This window comes from Hippocampus zosterae, chromosome 1 (genome assembly GCF_025434085.1).
Source record: "Hippocampus zosterae strain Florida chromosome 1, ASM2543408v3, whole genome shotgun sequence".
Classification (NCBI taxonomy): domain Eukaryota; kingdom Metazoa; phylum Chordata; class Actinopteri; order Syngnathiformes; family Syngnathidae; genus Hippocampus; species Hippocampus zosterae.
This window is the reverse complement of record NC_067451.1, coordinates 29,619,433-29,635,590: the sequence shown is the minus strand read 5'-3', so window position 1 is coordinate 29,635,590 and position 16,158 is coordinate 29,619,433. Positions and strand designations below refer to the sequence as shown.

At 41.3% G+C, this 16,158-nt stretch overlaps 1 protein-coding gene across 3 annotated transcripts in view; it reads right to left on the bottom strand.

Annotated features, from left to right (window-relative positions):
- Positions 1–16,158, bottom strand: part of gria3b (glutamate receptor, ionotropic, AMPA 3b) — a 124,450-nt gene that overhangs the window by 13,537 nt on the left and 94,755 nt on the right. For 2 of the 3 annotated variants that reach the window (XR_007963690.1, XM_052073878.1), the window contains exons 10-14: positions 14,770–14,976; positions 11,804–12,177; positions 10,970–11,168; positions 2,303–2,550; positions 1,413–1,527 (exon numbers count right to left, since the gene is read on the bottom strand). Coding sequence is in view for 2 of the 3 variants with exons in the window: in XM_052073878.1 (XP_051929838.1) it covers positions 1,413–1,527; positions 2,303–2,550; positions 10,970–11,168; positions 11,804–12,177; positions 14,770–14,976 (1,143 nt within the window). In the remaining variant the exon portion in view is untranslated. The remainder of the gene's footprint in view (positions 1–1,412; positions 1,528–2,302; positions 2,551–10,969; positions 11,169–11,803; positions 12,178–14,769; positions 14,977–16,158) is intronic. The other variant, XM_052073887.1, reaches the window with a different exon arrangement.

Genomic DNA, 16,158 nt, shown 5'->3' with positions numbered 1-16,158 from the left:
AGTTTGTATATTCTCCCTGTGCCTGCGTGGGTTTTCTCCAGGTACTCCCATTTCCTCCCACATTCCAAAAACATGCATTTATTAGGGGTGTGCATATGGATGTTATGGGATGTTATACTTTATCTGTCCTTCATGTTTTAAGAGTTAAAAGAAGCCGCAGCACAAAGTGGGACTGTGTGTGGTCTCCAAGACAACAAATCTCAATTGACTCTCCATTGACAAAATTTCTGTGATCCAGGCTGGCACTCAGTAAAAAGCATAGCCACTGCCTTCAAGACAGATCGACTCCTGCTTAACTGCTAATTGTGGTCAAGGCCAGTTCGTGACAAATAACATTGACAGTATAATAGTAGCTGTGTTTCACAGAGGATTTCGGATTGCATATATTCTAACCAATTCCCTGACCTATATCATCCCATTAGAGGTGACAGCATCATTTGTCTTTACAGTGACCTGCAATGTTAGGACTGTAATACAGCTGTCCCATATGTAATGCAGTGAAAATATCACTATACAATTGCACATCATCTGAGTAATGTTATACTTAGTTTTCATGGTTGAGCGGGGCTTAATACTTGCACCATTAGCTTCCATAATGGGAAAATCGTTCATCATTGAGCCACAGAAGAAGAGGGAGGGTGTGAACAAAAGGGTCAATGTTGGGTTATTAATGAGCTCAATAGTGGAATCGGACCGGAGGTGTGTGTGTGTTTGTGTGTGTCTGTGTGTGTGTCCTTTTTTTTCAGATGATACATTAAAAACAAATCACAAGCTTTGAAATGTTAATTAGAATTCTCACGTTGCAATGTGCAATGCTTAGTCCCCTCAAGACGCCGCTGTTCCCCTTGCTCTGCCGATGGCCTCCATGAAACCATTTTGCCACTGGGAACGAGTGATCCCACTGGCTTCAGAAGACATGCATTTAGCCGCGGGCGCAATCAAAGAAGAGCGAGCTTTCCCCGGATTCGAAAACATATACTAGAAATGTTTAGAACTTCCAGGAATAAGAAGTGAGGTGTAGCAGGTTGATGATAAATCAAATTGAGGTGACTGATTGCATTTCCAGAAGGCGAGATGGGACGAATGTCCCAGATGAGATGAGCTGCCGTGCAGATCTGTAAGCAAGAATAAAGACCGCCAAACTTTCATAACTGCAGGGCAGATTATTCACGTCGTAATTTGATTCATATTCACTGGTTATCACTAATCTCCTGTTTGCTAAGCAGGGCTCCTTTGTTTGAGCTGGGGTGCTAAACCGTCTGGTCAGACCATCCGTCAATTTGTTGACGTGCTGAAGGCCAGCAGCAGGTTGTTCGCGGCGGGCATTTGGTTCGGTTCTGGTTGGGTTGCTGTAACAGCCTTGCCGATTACTCTGCACTGCAGTACCCGATTGTGGTGACATCGAGGCTGACCTTGGAGTCACCTCCCCCGCTGCCGCACTCTCCCTTGTCGTACCACCATTTGTTTTTCAATTTGTCCAAGAGGCCTTGCTCATTCAGTTTTAAAACTGCCAGGTTAACAGCATTTCTTGAAACGATAAAACATAACTTGTAAGAAAATGCACAAGTCCGTGAGAAATCTAATGCAAAGTAATGGGTGTACCAAGCACTGTGATAGGTCAGGGTAGAGAGGCTACCGCTGTAGCAGGGGCTTACGCAAAGAATCTGTTAAGCAGAATGCTCTGGGAAAAGACAAATTGCGGTTTCAGAATTTCGGGAATGCGGAGAGATAAGAGAGGCTCACTTAAGGTAAAGACAGTGTTAAATCTTGGAAAGGTGGCAAGAGGGGTTACGTAGTTTAGAACTGAAGTGTGCGGGATGGGTACACTTGTCATCGAGAAGTAACAACAACAAACATCATGCAATTAACATTTGTCACAAGTGACAGCACAGCTTTTAAAAGGCTAAATTGAAAAACTATTGAACCATTAAATTAAAAGTGACAACACAACAGTCAGGTAGGACGGAAGGAGAGATAGGTGGGGGGGAGGGGAGGGGGAGAGGACGACATAAAGAGACATGGAATGATTCTTAGCCTTAACTCTGTCGTCTGGATTTGATTTACAAGAACAACGCTATCACATGTAGAAAAATTCTTGAAAAGACAATGATGACAGAAAAAAAAACCCAACAACAAAACTTTTGGATCCAAGTGCATTGAAAAACATACTACCATTACCTCCTACATACAAAACAAAAAAAAAAAAACAATGAGAGGATGAGAAGAGAATGAAAACAGGGGGCATCAGGGTAGGTGGAATACTATAACAACATGGGGGATATTGTTATATTATTCCACCCACCTTAATGCTGAGCCTTTGGGCGTCGCCACTCCGTAGCCTTTGGAGTCGAGGTTGCCGCCCACTTTCATGGTGTCGCAGGGCTTCCGCTGCTCTATGTACTCGTTCATGGTGGACTCGAGTAGAAAGGCGAACTTGCCCTTTGACTTTCGTACCCGGGCCACGCCATCTGGTGTGGTCTTAACAAACACCGAGGGTTCGGCTGATTTCATGTATGACCACATCTTCTCATAGACTGCTATTTTGGATCGCTGTGCGGAAAAGAACACAAGAGAAGAACGAGGTTCAGGAACACAACAATCATGAGTGAGCCATGATGGATTTTGTGGGCATTTTCAGCTTTATGATCACTCGATTGAAAATGGCATGAAGAAGTATTAAAAGACACCCTTGAACAAAACCACTGCGATATCTTGAAATACTTCCCAAAAATCTCGTTGGATTTTAGCATGATCACAAAGCACAAGAATTGACAAAATCCATTTCCCTCGATGAAAGAACTCCCTGGATTGTTGCTATTTTAGTTTGCTCCACTGTCTATCGCCTTCATATGTGCAACATTACTGATCATGCAAACCGACATTTCGAGTGTTCTGAATGCAGGAATTGGATTTGTAAATCTCTGTAACATCCCAACTGCGGAAGGAGGAATGGGAGCATAGGAGAAAGCTGGTTACACATTCACCAGGCAGCCCGTCACAGACTTACTCAGATGAGCATCTTCCAAGTGCCTTGGGTCAGGATTAGTCAGCCGGCAAATACTGGGGGAGTCGAGCAATATCTATAATAAGCATCAATTAAATTATTCAATGGAGCTGGATTTATTTTGGCAAAAGGTGTTTCACACTTTGAACAGATGCTGGCACGTGGCTGGCCACGAGCAAGCCAATACTTTATTGGTTGTACTCCTCACTATATCCAATTTAAATATATATGTACAGTACTTTCAGGATGGAAATAATTGACAACATTGGATCATTTTCAATAACTGGCAATCAATCAATCAAAGCAACCAAATGCTTCAGGAGCGGAGTGTGGACAAGGTGTTGAGGAAAGGACATCTGTCTGGAATACTGTGAACTGATGAGTATCATGACAGTTATTCTGACCAAATACTCCATGTTTCCTTATCACAAAGCTGTAAATAAATAAAACATGCTGGTCACACCAAATCTTGACACATTCATTCCATGCGTTTAAAAGCTCCAGTGTCACTCTAATACACCATTTAATACACTTTATTTATGCTTTTAACAGTCTCGTCAAACACAGACACGTCTGCGTCCGACTCCGTGCCTTCTCTTTTCTCGTTTGACTCGAGGGGCGTTCAAAGACAGCCTCAGAAAAACAGAAATAAATGATCACTTCACTGACACTAAGAAAAACGAAAATAATACACCAAAACAAAAAATCAAGCGGGGAAATTACAAGATAAATTCTATGGGGGCATTTGTGAACACACAACTAAGGAATGAATAACAAACAATTCTGACACAGTCCAGTCTCCTACATACAAACAACATGTGTTTCCTTCATTGTAAATAGAAGGCTTTTATTCTTTTGCGGCTCCAGACATATTTATTTATTTTTTGGTTTTTGTTTTTGTACTATGTGGCTCTTTCAACATTTTGGGTTGCCGACCCCTGCCCAAGAGCAAATCATTATCCCCAACCCCAGAGCTCAAGAGGTGCACCAGTGGCTGTGCGCCGCTTTCACTCTAATATCTCTCGTTGCATGCCCGCATGAGACAGACAACCATTCACAATCATATGCAATCACCAAATAGATTCCACACTAGCTGCATAACACTCAGCAGTGTGTATCTGGGGTCCTTCGTTTGTGTCTTTGTCAATATCATAAATGCACTTTATTTCGCTATTGCTGTTCATTCTTAATGACAAAAGGAAGGTCAATTGTTTGAGAATTTTAGTTGCTTCGTTAGTCTGTTTGAGAATTGTAGTTGACTTTATTACCGGTACACAATACTTAGTGACCTTTTTTTCATCGTGCAATCGACAAATACGGCATATATTAAAAACAAAACTAAACCCAATACTAAAACTAATACCAAACTAAAAGGAAGCATTTTCAAAAAATGAAATAAAAACTAATAAAAACAGATAAACATTCTCTAAAAAATTACCACCTCATGAATTAAAAAAAAAAAAAAACCTCAAATGAAAATCCCAGAACGATTATAATCCCGAGTCACACTCGTCCCGTGGTTTACTGACAAAGGTGTCGTCCTTTGGATGGATCATGTATAGTATAGAAAATATTGCAGCAGGAATGCCTCTTTGAAAATTTGAGATTCAGAACATATTACGCCAAATTGATTGTAAACTGATTGGTTGTCAAAAACAAATCATACACAAACAAAAAAGATACATGCAAAAAGTGGCATTAGATATTTGCAAGATCCTGAAAGATCTTAGTTTTATGTACTGTTGAAAACATACTCTGGTGAAAGGCAAGGACAAGCACACCACCTCACCCCCCCTCCCAAAAAAAACCAAAACAATCTTGATGATAATCGTTATTCTGACCCGAGTTAAAAAGTCATTAGCCCATCGTAGAAAGAACTGGTCCTGTAAATCTCAGGGAATGAAGTTGAGCAGAATATAAACTGGGATTATTTAGCAATCACACTGCACTGGGCTTCGTCACCATGCGCCATCCAGACCAGACTCATCAAGTGTCCCAACAAGCCCCCTGAACAACAACATATTAATCTCTATGAAGAAACAAATGCATTAACCTTGGCCTGAGGAGAGTGCTTTACTGTCTTGATGTAATATGTTGGCGTTTGTCATAGAGCATCAGGCCACGGGTAAGGATGAGATGAGACAGCAGCATAACCCAAATTAAAATAGCTTGCATGATGAATGTTCCGCCCGCAAAAATAGAAAGGCTTCAACTCGCTTCGGACAGTTAGCTTTAATGCAAAGATGATGGATGAGAGGCGGCCACGGAGTTGGATGGGATGTTTTTGCTGCCAATCCCGTTACATGAGCTGACAATTTACATGTGTCAAACAGCACTTGAAAGGACAATAGTTTAGAGGACAATTTCCCAAAAGACTGCAGGCTCATCTGCTCGGTTGCAGAGGAGCTCCAACGCCTTCTCAAATGAAGAGAAAAGAATGGATCTGGGCATTGATTACTGACGACAGAGTGTGCTGTCTCAGTGCTTTATGAAGTCAATTCATCAATATCAGAGCAGGGAAGAGGCGCGACCAAAATTTAAATAGGCTGAGTGCATGGCAACTGAAGTCTCAACAGCGCTGTTCAAAGGGGAAATCAAAGCGAGTGAAGAGTACGAGGAGAATACCCAAGGGTGTTTGATTAAGGATTTCAAACTCAAAAATGGGTCAAGTTCCACCAATGTACTGTTCCTGTGATACCTTGATATCCCCACATCTTCTTTACAATGTAATCATGTATAATTCACCATTATATTCCATAATTGCCATGTTGAAGCATGTAATTCAAGTAATTAAAGACAAGCCAATCGGAAAAAGTATATTGAGACTGCAAAGAAATGTGTGCTTGCTGAATGTCCTCCTCCTAATACACGCCTCTTGTACTTGGGTATGCCTCATATAAATCATTAACTTCATATACAAAGGACTCTGACAAGCGAGTCCCAGAGGACCTTTTTTTGTTTTCCAAAGTGTAGCAAATTACCCAAATTTGTTTTGATTTTCTCAGTGCCCCAGCCAGAAAATAAGTTTTGACCAAAAGCAGATGCGTGCAGAGTATGTCTTCACAATTGTTTTCTTATTTATCCTGTTCATGAATGCATTGTTTTGCCAACTTGGGGACACTAGTAACAAGCTGAAAACATTATTCCGTTTTAGGATGGTGTGCTAAACTAATTACTGCCAAAAGTTCCTCTCTCTGAGCAGTGGGAGTCATTATGAAATAAACAGTGATTCATGAAAGTGTTGCGGTCCGATAGGAGCGGGGAAGACTTTCTCGATCAATAGTGTCAAAATTTATATCTCCTCACCAGGCAAATACTTTAAAATAACAAAGCGCTGAGCTTTAATTGTTAACAACAAAAGCAGAATACATATGTACTGTATTTTCTGCACATGTCACGGCTGATTTGTTTGGGACCAACAGTCGGCTCTGTAGGTTTCCTCCTACAGCGGCACACCTGTTGGTCATCATGTCAGTAGGGTTTTTTTTTTTGTTCAAAGGACTCTCGGGCCGACCACTCGGTGTCGGGTCATAGTTGTGTTTCTGTCGCTGTCGCTTCTTTTTGTTGGTTTAGTGTTTACCACATCATATTTTTTGCTTACAACGAAATCATGTTTACAGCAAGACATTTTTCACAACAGGTGGTTTTTAACTGTAGCAAATTTTATCTCAGATGTAAACGCGCACACAGACACAAATTTGCACACGCACAAAACGTATATGCATATTTTTATTCCAATACTGTGCGTAGAGCATAAATATGACCATACACTTATTTAATATTGTTTAACATTGATATATTTTTATATTCATCACTCCACTTTGTCTGTTGGTTAAAAGGTCATTTATCCTTTTTTAGAAAAAAGTTTCAATGTCATAATAATAATGATGATCAAATTATTAATAATCAAAATTATTAATCAAATCAAATTATTAATAATAATTTGATTTCAAACTGTACTTCTACAAAATGCACCTGAAGCATAGTACTGTAATGAATAATATGTATACTGTAAACAGTACGGTAACACCTTATGAATATGTAATTAATAAATTTAATGATAAAAAACTAGGAAAAAACCCACCCAAAAATCTGTTACATTTTTTGGTTATGTTGTAAATCAACATTCAAATTTTCTACCCATTCGTGAAAAAATAATTGATAGAAAATACATTAATTGATTTATTTTTTAGCTGCTTTAAATTGGAATTTAAATCAATGATTTCTTTAAATCAAACATTCCTAATCCCAAAGACACTTCAAACTGTACAGTACCATACTGTGTAGCCAATGTACAGTTGTGCACAAAGAGAAAAAAAAGGGAACGAAATTGCGAAATTTACGATCAGCATTCACTTTCACTTACATTAATTTCTTGGATAATGTCTTTTATTTTGCTTCCTCTGTCTTTCATTTTGATCACTTTTACCCTCTCTTCCAGGGTCAGAGCTCTTCTTGTCTTAGCTGCTTGGCATCCAAAGGTCCATTTTGTAGCCATTTTAGCAATGCAGTGAAATACTTCCTAGACTACTGTGCATGTGTAAACCAGTGTGATGGTTGCTGTTGCAGTTTCAGAGCGAAGCGGTAGGAGTCGCTGTTGCTGAGGTTGGATTAGACTTTTGCGGAAGGCTTGTTTTCGTTGTTGTGAATCTGGTCGCGAGGCAAGAGCAGGGAAAAAGATTTCGTATAACGGAACAGGAGTATTTTTCATTATAGGGGAGCAGAGAAGTAGGCATGGCTTTTCATATTTTTTTTCACACTTGGGGGTATTTTCGCCCATGTATGTTACATTGTAGAGGAGTTTTACTGTACTTCGAATTCTTGTTTTCAGGACTTTGATTGTTTTGGATTTGGTTTTCTCGGTGTGTGATTAGTACATTTTGTCAAGTTCACCCTGCTTCTCCCTCTTGCCTGCTTTATGGGGTCCTCCACCACCCCCACATCATAACATAAGGTGCTCCGGAGTATAACGCACACCTTCAATAAATGGCCTTTTTTAAAACTGTTTTCACATACAGGGCACGCCGCATTATGAGGCACATAGAATAGAAGCCACAATAGTGGCTTTGGTTGCATTATGCATCCACTAGATGGAGCTACGCTAAAGGGAATACAATACAACGTAAGCGCTTTATTTATATAGAGTTCCCAAAAAGCTGTAGTTGCAACCGGGTGCTTTACAGAAAACTTAACATACTACGTCCAACAAATCTGAATATTGATCCATATATAAGGTGCATCAGATTATAAGGTGCAGTCGGCTTTTGAGAAATTTGCTTTTAGATGCACCTTATTGTGTGGAAAATACGGTAATTAAAGGTGTTTGACATGACAAGATGTCCTAGAAGCCTGAATATAACAGTGGAACAGTTATTTAAGTGCACAGTCCAAAAAGCACCTGCCCTGTAGATTCTAAACCAGTTTCGTCAGTATTGGTTACAAGTCTTCTTCCCCATGACTGGATTACAGGCTGTTTGTTTGTTTATTAAATTATTTGCTTTATAAATGAGAGGTTTGTATTGGCGTGGCGGTCTGCCTTCATTCCGGCCTAACCATAATGCCCTCTACATACCTGTCAAAACGCATTCACAATCTTGCCCTCAAAATGTCTACGCTTTCATTGCATAGCGGTCATATCACTGCTTTCATTCACTATTCTTCCTGGATTACCTTTTTCCGAAGGAATACAAATTCAGGCTCTGAGGAATGTACTTATATCATGCTATGTCCCAAACTCAGACTGACACATCTTTGAAGTTTGTCCCTGAGGACAAGGCTTTGCCAGAGGCTATGCCTATCTCACGGTCATCTATCATTGCTTTTGATAGAGCCCTCTTCTATGCAAACAAGCTGTAATCTTTAGAGAAGCTCCATCAATCAATACTCTTGAGAAACACAAGTTGACAAGGACCCAGAGAGTTGTGTTGCAAAGTGCCGACGTGATTGCAGAGAAGCCTCAGGATTCCTGGAATAAATTGTCTCCTCTTAATGCAAATCTGGCCAGAAGCTGGTCCGCTCCGCTGAGAAAATCTACTCATTAAACCACGCAGAAGCTTGAATGTCTGCTTCACAATACCCGAGACGTGAAATTGATTTTTATGCGTGGCGAAAATGCATTGGTGACTGCACACAAGCTGCTGTTCCATCTTCATCACACCTGCACATCAGAAAGATACATGGCTCTTGCCATTGAGACTTGAGTGTAAAATTATTTGAGTGGCCAGCTCCAGGCTTATTCAGTCAGTCATGGTCCTCTTTTCATGGTCACGCTGTTAAATGAGGTGCATCAAGGGTCTATGATGGGTAATTAAGCACTGGCTTCAATATATCCTTGAAGCCACCATTATGGCCCATCTTCGATTTGGATGTGCGTTTCAAAACACAACTCACCCAAGCTGTGTGATAGGCTAATCATAGCTGGAGTTACATTGCATGGTTCGAATGACTCAAGTCTGATTTCTTGCTCCCATGTGGCATATTTTGGAATGGTTTATATCAGACTAAACAGTAATGAAACCACAAATGGAATCACATGCCCCCAGATCAGACCCAAACAAGGTTCAAAGTTATATTTGAATTCAATTTCTACCAAGTTGACAACATAATTAAGATACAGAATGTGTAGACAGTGATTATAAAACGTGTACACACCACTGTTCAAATGCCACATTGACTCTATCCCTGTGTGAATATAAACACAAGTACCCTTCATCTTTTTGTTCCTTCATCTTATAAACAGTATTAGTGAGCTACCTCAACTTGTCAAAAAATGTTTCTGGATAAGACAGGTGAAATCATCCATAATTCAAGCACAGGATCTCATAGACTTGGCATCATATGATAAGTTTGGGACACAGAAATTTCCAGCTGGCGGATGCCGTTTGGATGTCATTAATGCAGCCTCTACAGCTTTAATTAAAAGTCACTCAGAATAGCAGTTCACACATGTCATTTTCTGTTTGAGCGCCGGGTTCTAAGTAGGACACCCATTCCGCAGAACCTAGCAAAAACCGTCACTTGATGACCACTTCTCAGGGATTCCAAGAGCCCGTTTTGTCGCCATTGTCAGGTTGGGCACCTAATCTATAATTGGCATCCGTCATCTTGTAGATACAAAAAATACACGTCATACCTGTATGTAGCTGCAGCATCTCGGATGAAAGTAACAGTCATTTTGAAGTGTTCTTTTGCGAGTTGCCCCATTCACATTGTGTGCATGTTTTTGCCAGGCATGTCTTCCCAATGTTTTACCGAAAGGCAAGTTTTCCTTTATGTAAGAAAAACGAATGTTCTTTTGAGCAGTCAGAAGGGTGTTTCGTTGTCGCCTCTTCCTTTCATTGCTTCTAATTCAAAAGATTGTAGAACTGATGTTGCTGTCAACAGCAAAGACATAAATGACTTCAAAAAAAAAGAAAAATATAAGACCCGTTTCAAGAGTCATTGCCTGGTGATCATTTGCTCAGCTTTTGGAGGCTAATGTAGATTCAGATTTCTGTTCATTTCCAACTTCATTGCCTTTCTGGTCCATTTAGCCGAAGGACATATTGCCCATCCCACCTGAAGTCTTCATCAGACAGCTCAGATTGACCCACAGAAGTCTTTTTCATCATGTGCAATTTGCTAGCTAACTAATTATATTTCATGAGCTGACCTGTCTGAGTTTGAGTCTGATGTGGGCGCTTGATTAGCCTGCTGCTTTTATCACCTCAGAGTCTTCAATGTTGTTATCACACTTTCTGCTGACAGCTGCAGTACTTCAAGGTTGCACACTGCAGTACCGCCGCATAAATTTCACATTGGTGTCAAAAGAGTTCGAGAAGCGCTTCTCAAGATTTCTGCACTTGAAAAAGCTGAGCAAGGACTTCATAAATCACATTCCACATACCAGTGTTTTTATGTTTCAACAAGCCTGATATGCAACATAATGATGTGCTTTGTGTGAGAGGCAGCCAAAAAAGTACTCACCCGAAAAAACTCTTTTGTGGAACCTGAGTCCAGAGTGCCATAAGCTATCTCTGTCTGCTTTGCCAGATCCTCAGCACTCTCTATAGGAGAGACCATCCTCTCCACCGTCAAGAAGGCAGCCAGGTTGGCTGTGTAGGATGAGATGATGATGAGGGTGAAGAACCACCACACACCACCGACTATACGGCCTGAGAGAGACCTAATTGCAGGTTGTCCGTGGCATGGAAAACAGAAAGAATATTATGAAATAGTCAAGGTGAGAATTCCTGTCATTGCCCAAAAAAGCTTGTCCATTTCATATATCTTTTAATAAATTAATTTATCGGTGGTTAGGCTGTATACCTTAATTCCCCTTGAAACTTAATTTTATATCGTCGACAATATGTCAAACAACTGTGCTTTCAACTTTGCGGCCCTGTTCTGCCCCAGCGTGACTCTACTGCAGTGAGAAGAAAGATAAGTTTGCATGGATTGTGGGATGAAAAAGAGAGTGTAGCCATAACCCTATCCAACACCAATTTAGATGAGCAGACATTGTGAGCCACATGTTTTATTTTTAGGATGAATGTAATCAAATTCAAAGCGGAACTTCTTCACCAGAAAGTCGGCAGGCTAATTTTCATCCTATTTTAATTTTTGTCTGTGGGGCGGGCAATTCTTCTGTCTGTATTGTACCGTATTGTTAGAGGTCGGTTAATCAGTTACATACCTTTCAATTCTTCCGTTGATTTGGGTTTAGGTTTTGGGAAAAGACGATGCCTGGCAATCTGTCTATATTCCATCATTACTAACCCTTAAGCCCCTTCAATTTAAAATGTTGCGCCACTGACCCACCTTGGGGAGATGTCACAGCCCTGCTGCATGAAGGCGCCCAGAGAAAACCAGAGAGAATTGAAGATTCCAAAGTCATTGGGAGGATCAGGGGGCATCTGAGGATCTTTGGTCTCATCCTGTTCCTCAAGGTTCCATTCGTAAGGACTGAACCGACTGACCAGGAACAGAACCACGCTCACCCCAATATAGGCAAACACTATACACATCCAGATCTCATAGGCCAGTGGGTCCAGGAAGGAGAAAACGCCGGGCTTGGACTTTTGCGGCTTCTTTATCATAATGGAGATGCCCAAACTCATAAATGGCTTGGAAAAGTCTATCACCTCCTCTCGAACCAGAGTAATTGTGAGAGGTGCAACAGCTATATCTGCTCTCTGGAAACAGGAACACGCACAGTGATCATTAGTTATGACCTGCATGAAATGTCACGTGTGCACATGTGAATTGCTGCAGCCGAAAACTTGTAAGTAGAGGAGAGTGTTATCACACATTTGACATCATTTATCAAATACAAAACAGAAGAACAGACATCTTAAGGCAGGCTGCAAAACACACGGTAATACTTTTCCACAGCCTATACCTTTGACATTTGGTAAGAATAAAACAGACACTGGACTGTAAAAACAACTAACAACAAAATCTACAGGGCCTAACAGATGTTAGAGTTAGCCAAATGTAACTGTTACAGTTTCACAGGGCACGTTTCCGAGTGCAACTCGACTCAGCTTTCATTTTATTCATTCATCTTCCGTACCGCTTGATCCTCACTAGGGTCGCGGGGGGTGCTGGAGCCCATCCCAGCCTTCTCCGGGCAGTAGGCGGGGGACACCCTGAATCGGTTGCCAGCCAATCGCAGGGCACACAGAAACAAACAACCATTCGCACTCACACTCACACCTAGGGACAATTTAGAGTGTTCAATCAGCCTGCCACGCATGTTTTTGGAATGTGGGAGGAAACCGGAGCACCCGGAGAAAACCCACGCAGGCCCGGGGAGAACATGCAAACTCCACACAGGGAGGCCGGAGCTGGAATCGAACCCGGTACCTCTGCACTGTGATGCCGACGTGCTAACCACTGGACTACCGGGCCGCCCCGCTTTCATTTTATGATTATATTTATATTATTTAAGATTTTGGTCTTTGGATTTCATGATCCCATAATGCTTAATCAATAGCCAAGCTAAGGAATGGTTAGTTTCCCTAAATTAGAAGAGATCAGTGACTACATGGCAGTTCATGTTAATTGTAAACTTAAGAAGTGTTTTAGTCTAGTGACACTGACATCACACTAACTTGACATTCAAAAATGTTATCACTCATACTGTACCTATTGTTGCTAATGTCCCTTGGCAAATTTGATTGTTGTATAAAGAATCTATCTTATCATTTGGGCTTGCCACCTGTCATTAATATTAAATGCTAACATGCGTGACAAGGCACAGCTCACCGCAGCTCAATATTGGAAATTCAACACAAACAGCTAACATCGCTCATGCTGAAACCAAAAATGGCCGACATGGGGACCAACATACAGTAATTAACAATAGAAATATGTGGTTAGGAGTTAGCAAATTTGAAATATGGCAGTATTTAAGCAATGCATAGAGAATGTAGTTCTTTAATTCATGCGAATAATAATTTTAACAACGGCAGCTTTAATTACTTGATTTCACTTGCAACTAATTGGTACCTAAACAGTGCAAAACAATTTAAGAAAAGAACGTAAGCTATCAAAATAAAGCAGCTTTCCTTTTATTTAACATTCTTTAAGAGAAAAAAAAGCACCACTTTACAGTCTGTTTAGTCCTAGCACTGTACAGAACTGACATTGGGTTTGGAAATTTTCAAACTATTAGCGTGTGGCAGGCTGAAATGGTTTACAAGGTCAACTGTGGAGGAGCACAAATAGACCCAATAAATACCATTGTTTTCTTTCCCCTGTCAACACACTTTTGTGAAGGGCTAAAACCATTTAATCATTGTGCAGGCGTAAACGACACTCAATCAATGGACGGGGAAACAAAGCAATAGCGGCCTCAGGCCTAACCTTTCAAAGACAACTGGAATCTAATTAGTTTAACAGTCAAAAGGTCAGAGTGTACACGAGTATTAGTCTCGGCCCACCTGCTGTAAAATTATGGGCTGGTAAAGACTTGACGGTTTGTGAAAGATCTATTTTTCACTCTCTATTCACAGGAGTTGGAGTTTTCCCATTTGAGAGATAATTTGGAGAGTGCAGCACATCAAACCTAGCAATCCCGAAGGCTGATGGTTGGAAAATTGAACAGATGAGGAAGCAAAACCCTGATGCATTTTCTGTTCGGCTCCAATTCAACATGCACAAAGACTCACGCACGGAGAGGCGTTCAAGGTATTGTTGGTGTTGCGAGAGCCTGAGTTCTGTCAGACTTGAAACATGGCGTGACCATTTGCTAATGTGCGAGCCTCAACCTTCATAGAGTACAACGCATATGGATCTTGTTGTCTCTAACCACGAGCCACCAATTAAGTGTTGATTTTGTCAGCTGTGATTTTACAATGTGGCATATTCATCATACACATCAAACACTGAACACAATTACACAGTCACTTCAAAGCGACACAATCCATCTCCCATTGAAGTGATTACACAGTGTTTGCCATATGGACTCATTGTTTTCATGTACTTACCTCGCTTTCGCCTGCAAGAAAGGGAGATTTGTAGGCTAAGCAAGACGGAATAATTGCAGTGAACAGCACTGAGAAATGATTTCATTTTCTCCGTCTCGAGATGATCACCAACCCTCGCATGCTTGAGGTTGCACTGGACAAATTCCCTGAAGGCACGATTAAGACTTTGGGGTGGGCAATAGCCGATGAGTTGTTGGTAATCAGCTTAAGACAGAAAAATGAGATCTCCTCTCATGTTGAAGTTCCTTGCAAACTGCCATGTAATCAGTGAAAAACGAGGCTCCCAGTACTCACCCCATAGACCAGTTCACCCACCATCCCATTCCACGCCTTGGTCTCGGGGTCTCGGGCTCCATACTTCCCATCCATTACTATAGACAGTTTGTACTTAATTCCAACATGTTTGGCAATCTCAGATGCTAAATCGACGCAGTAGCCTTCATATCTGTCATTCCCCTCCAGATGCATATAATTTTTCTTGTACATCACGTACGGCGCTTCCTGTTGGTTCAAACACACGCTGGTTTACTTGCCGCCTGGCACACATTCAGTTAAATACACAGCATGATACAAGCATGCGCTCATTTGAACCCGTGCACTCACACTGACGCACAGATTTAACATACTACATACTCGACTAGTTGCTAGATACATGACCATGCAGTCATGCAGAAAGAGATGATGCACATATAAGTTCTGATAACAGCAGCGTGATGGCATGGACACGCAGCTTTTATCAAGAACATGGAAGCCACTGAGCCCAATGCGCCCTACCCAATTTGAGCACAAGGGTGCGACACTGTGGAACCCTAAGGAGGAGTGAAGGAAGGGAAAACATACCGGACTTAAACCGTTTCCACCAACTGATACAGTACTGCATTTTATCGCTCCAAAGGATCCCAAAATGTTTGACCTGAACGATGCTGCTTTCAGTCACACATTATTGGTTGTAGTGGCGTGCTTTTATGGGGGTGTACATTGCTATCTGGGTAAAGGTAGTAGACAGATACTTGTCCGCGCTCTTCTGTACGTTTCTTGTTTGCAATGCAGTGTATTGTGTTGTGGAAGGATGGTATGTTCTGGTGTAGTGCCATGCTGTTATGCTATTAACGTACCGTCACTGATGCAGCTTACACTTTGTTATATGCACCCCGCAGTTGCAATGTAAGTCTGATAAGGAATTACAGATACGAAGCGTATTGCGGCAGAACAACCCGAGCAGTATCGCTTGGAGGAAAACTGTCTTTTGGGTGCATTTACACAACAGCGGAAATGTTTTGACTTTTGGTTCTTCTTGCAGAGGTGGTCAAAAAGATGCCCAACTGAAAATAAATGCATGCCACGGCGAAGCTGGAAACGTCTATATAAATCAATCATTTCTGATCTCTGTTCTCAGCATTTGCGTTGTTTGAGCAAACAGCCTAGACGGAACAACTTTTAACTGTTTTGTGTTAAAACCAGTGTTGTGTAAATGGCCCTTACTATGAACGAAGGGAGGAGTACAGAGAGGCATAATGGGCTGGGGATTCATTGGATAGGCAAGGTCAGCAAAGTGGTGGGTGAGGATGGGAATGGGGATGGGCTTCACAAGTAAATGCTCATGACAGGAGAGAGATCAGAGTGCCCAATCTCATTTCAACATATTCAAGCTCATTGCACTAGCGCGCCCTTAAAGGCTGTTCC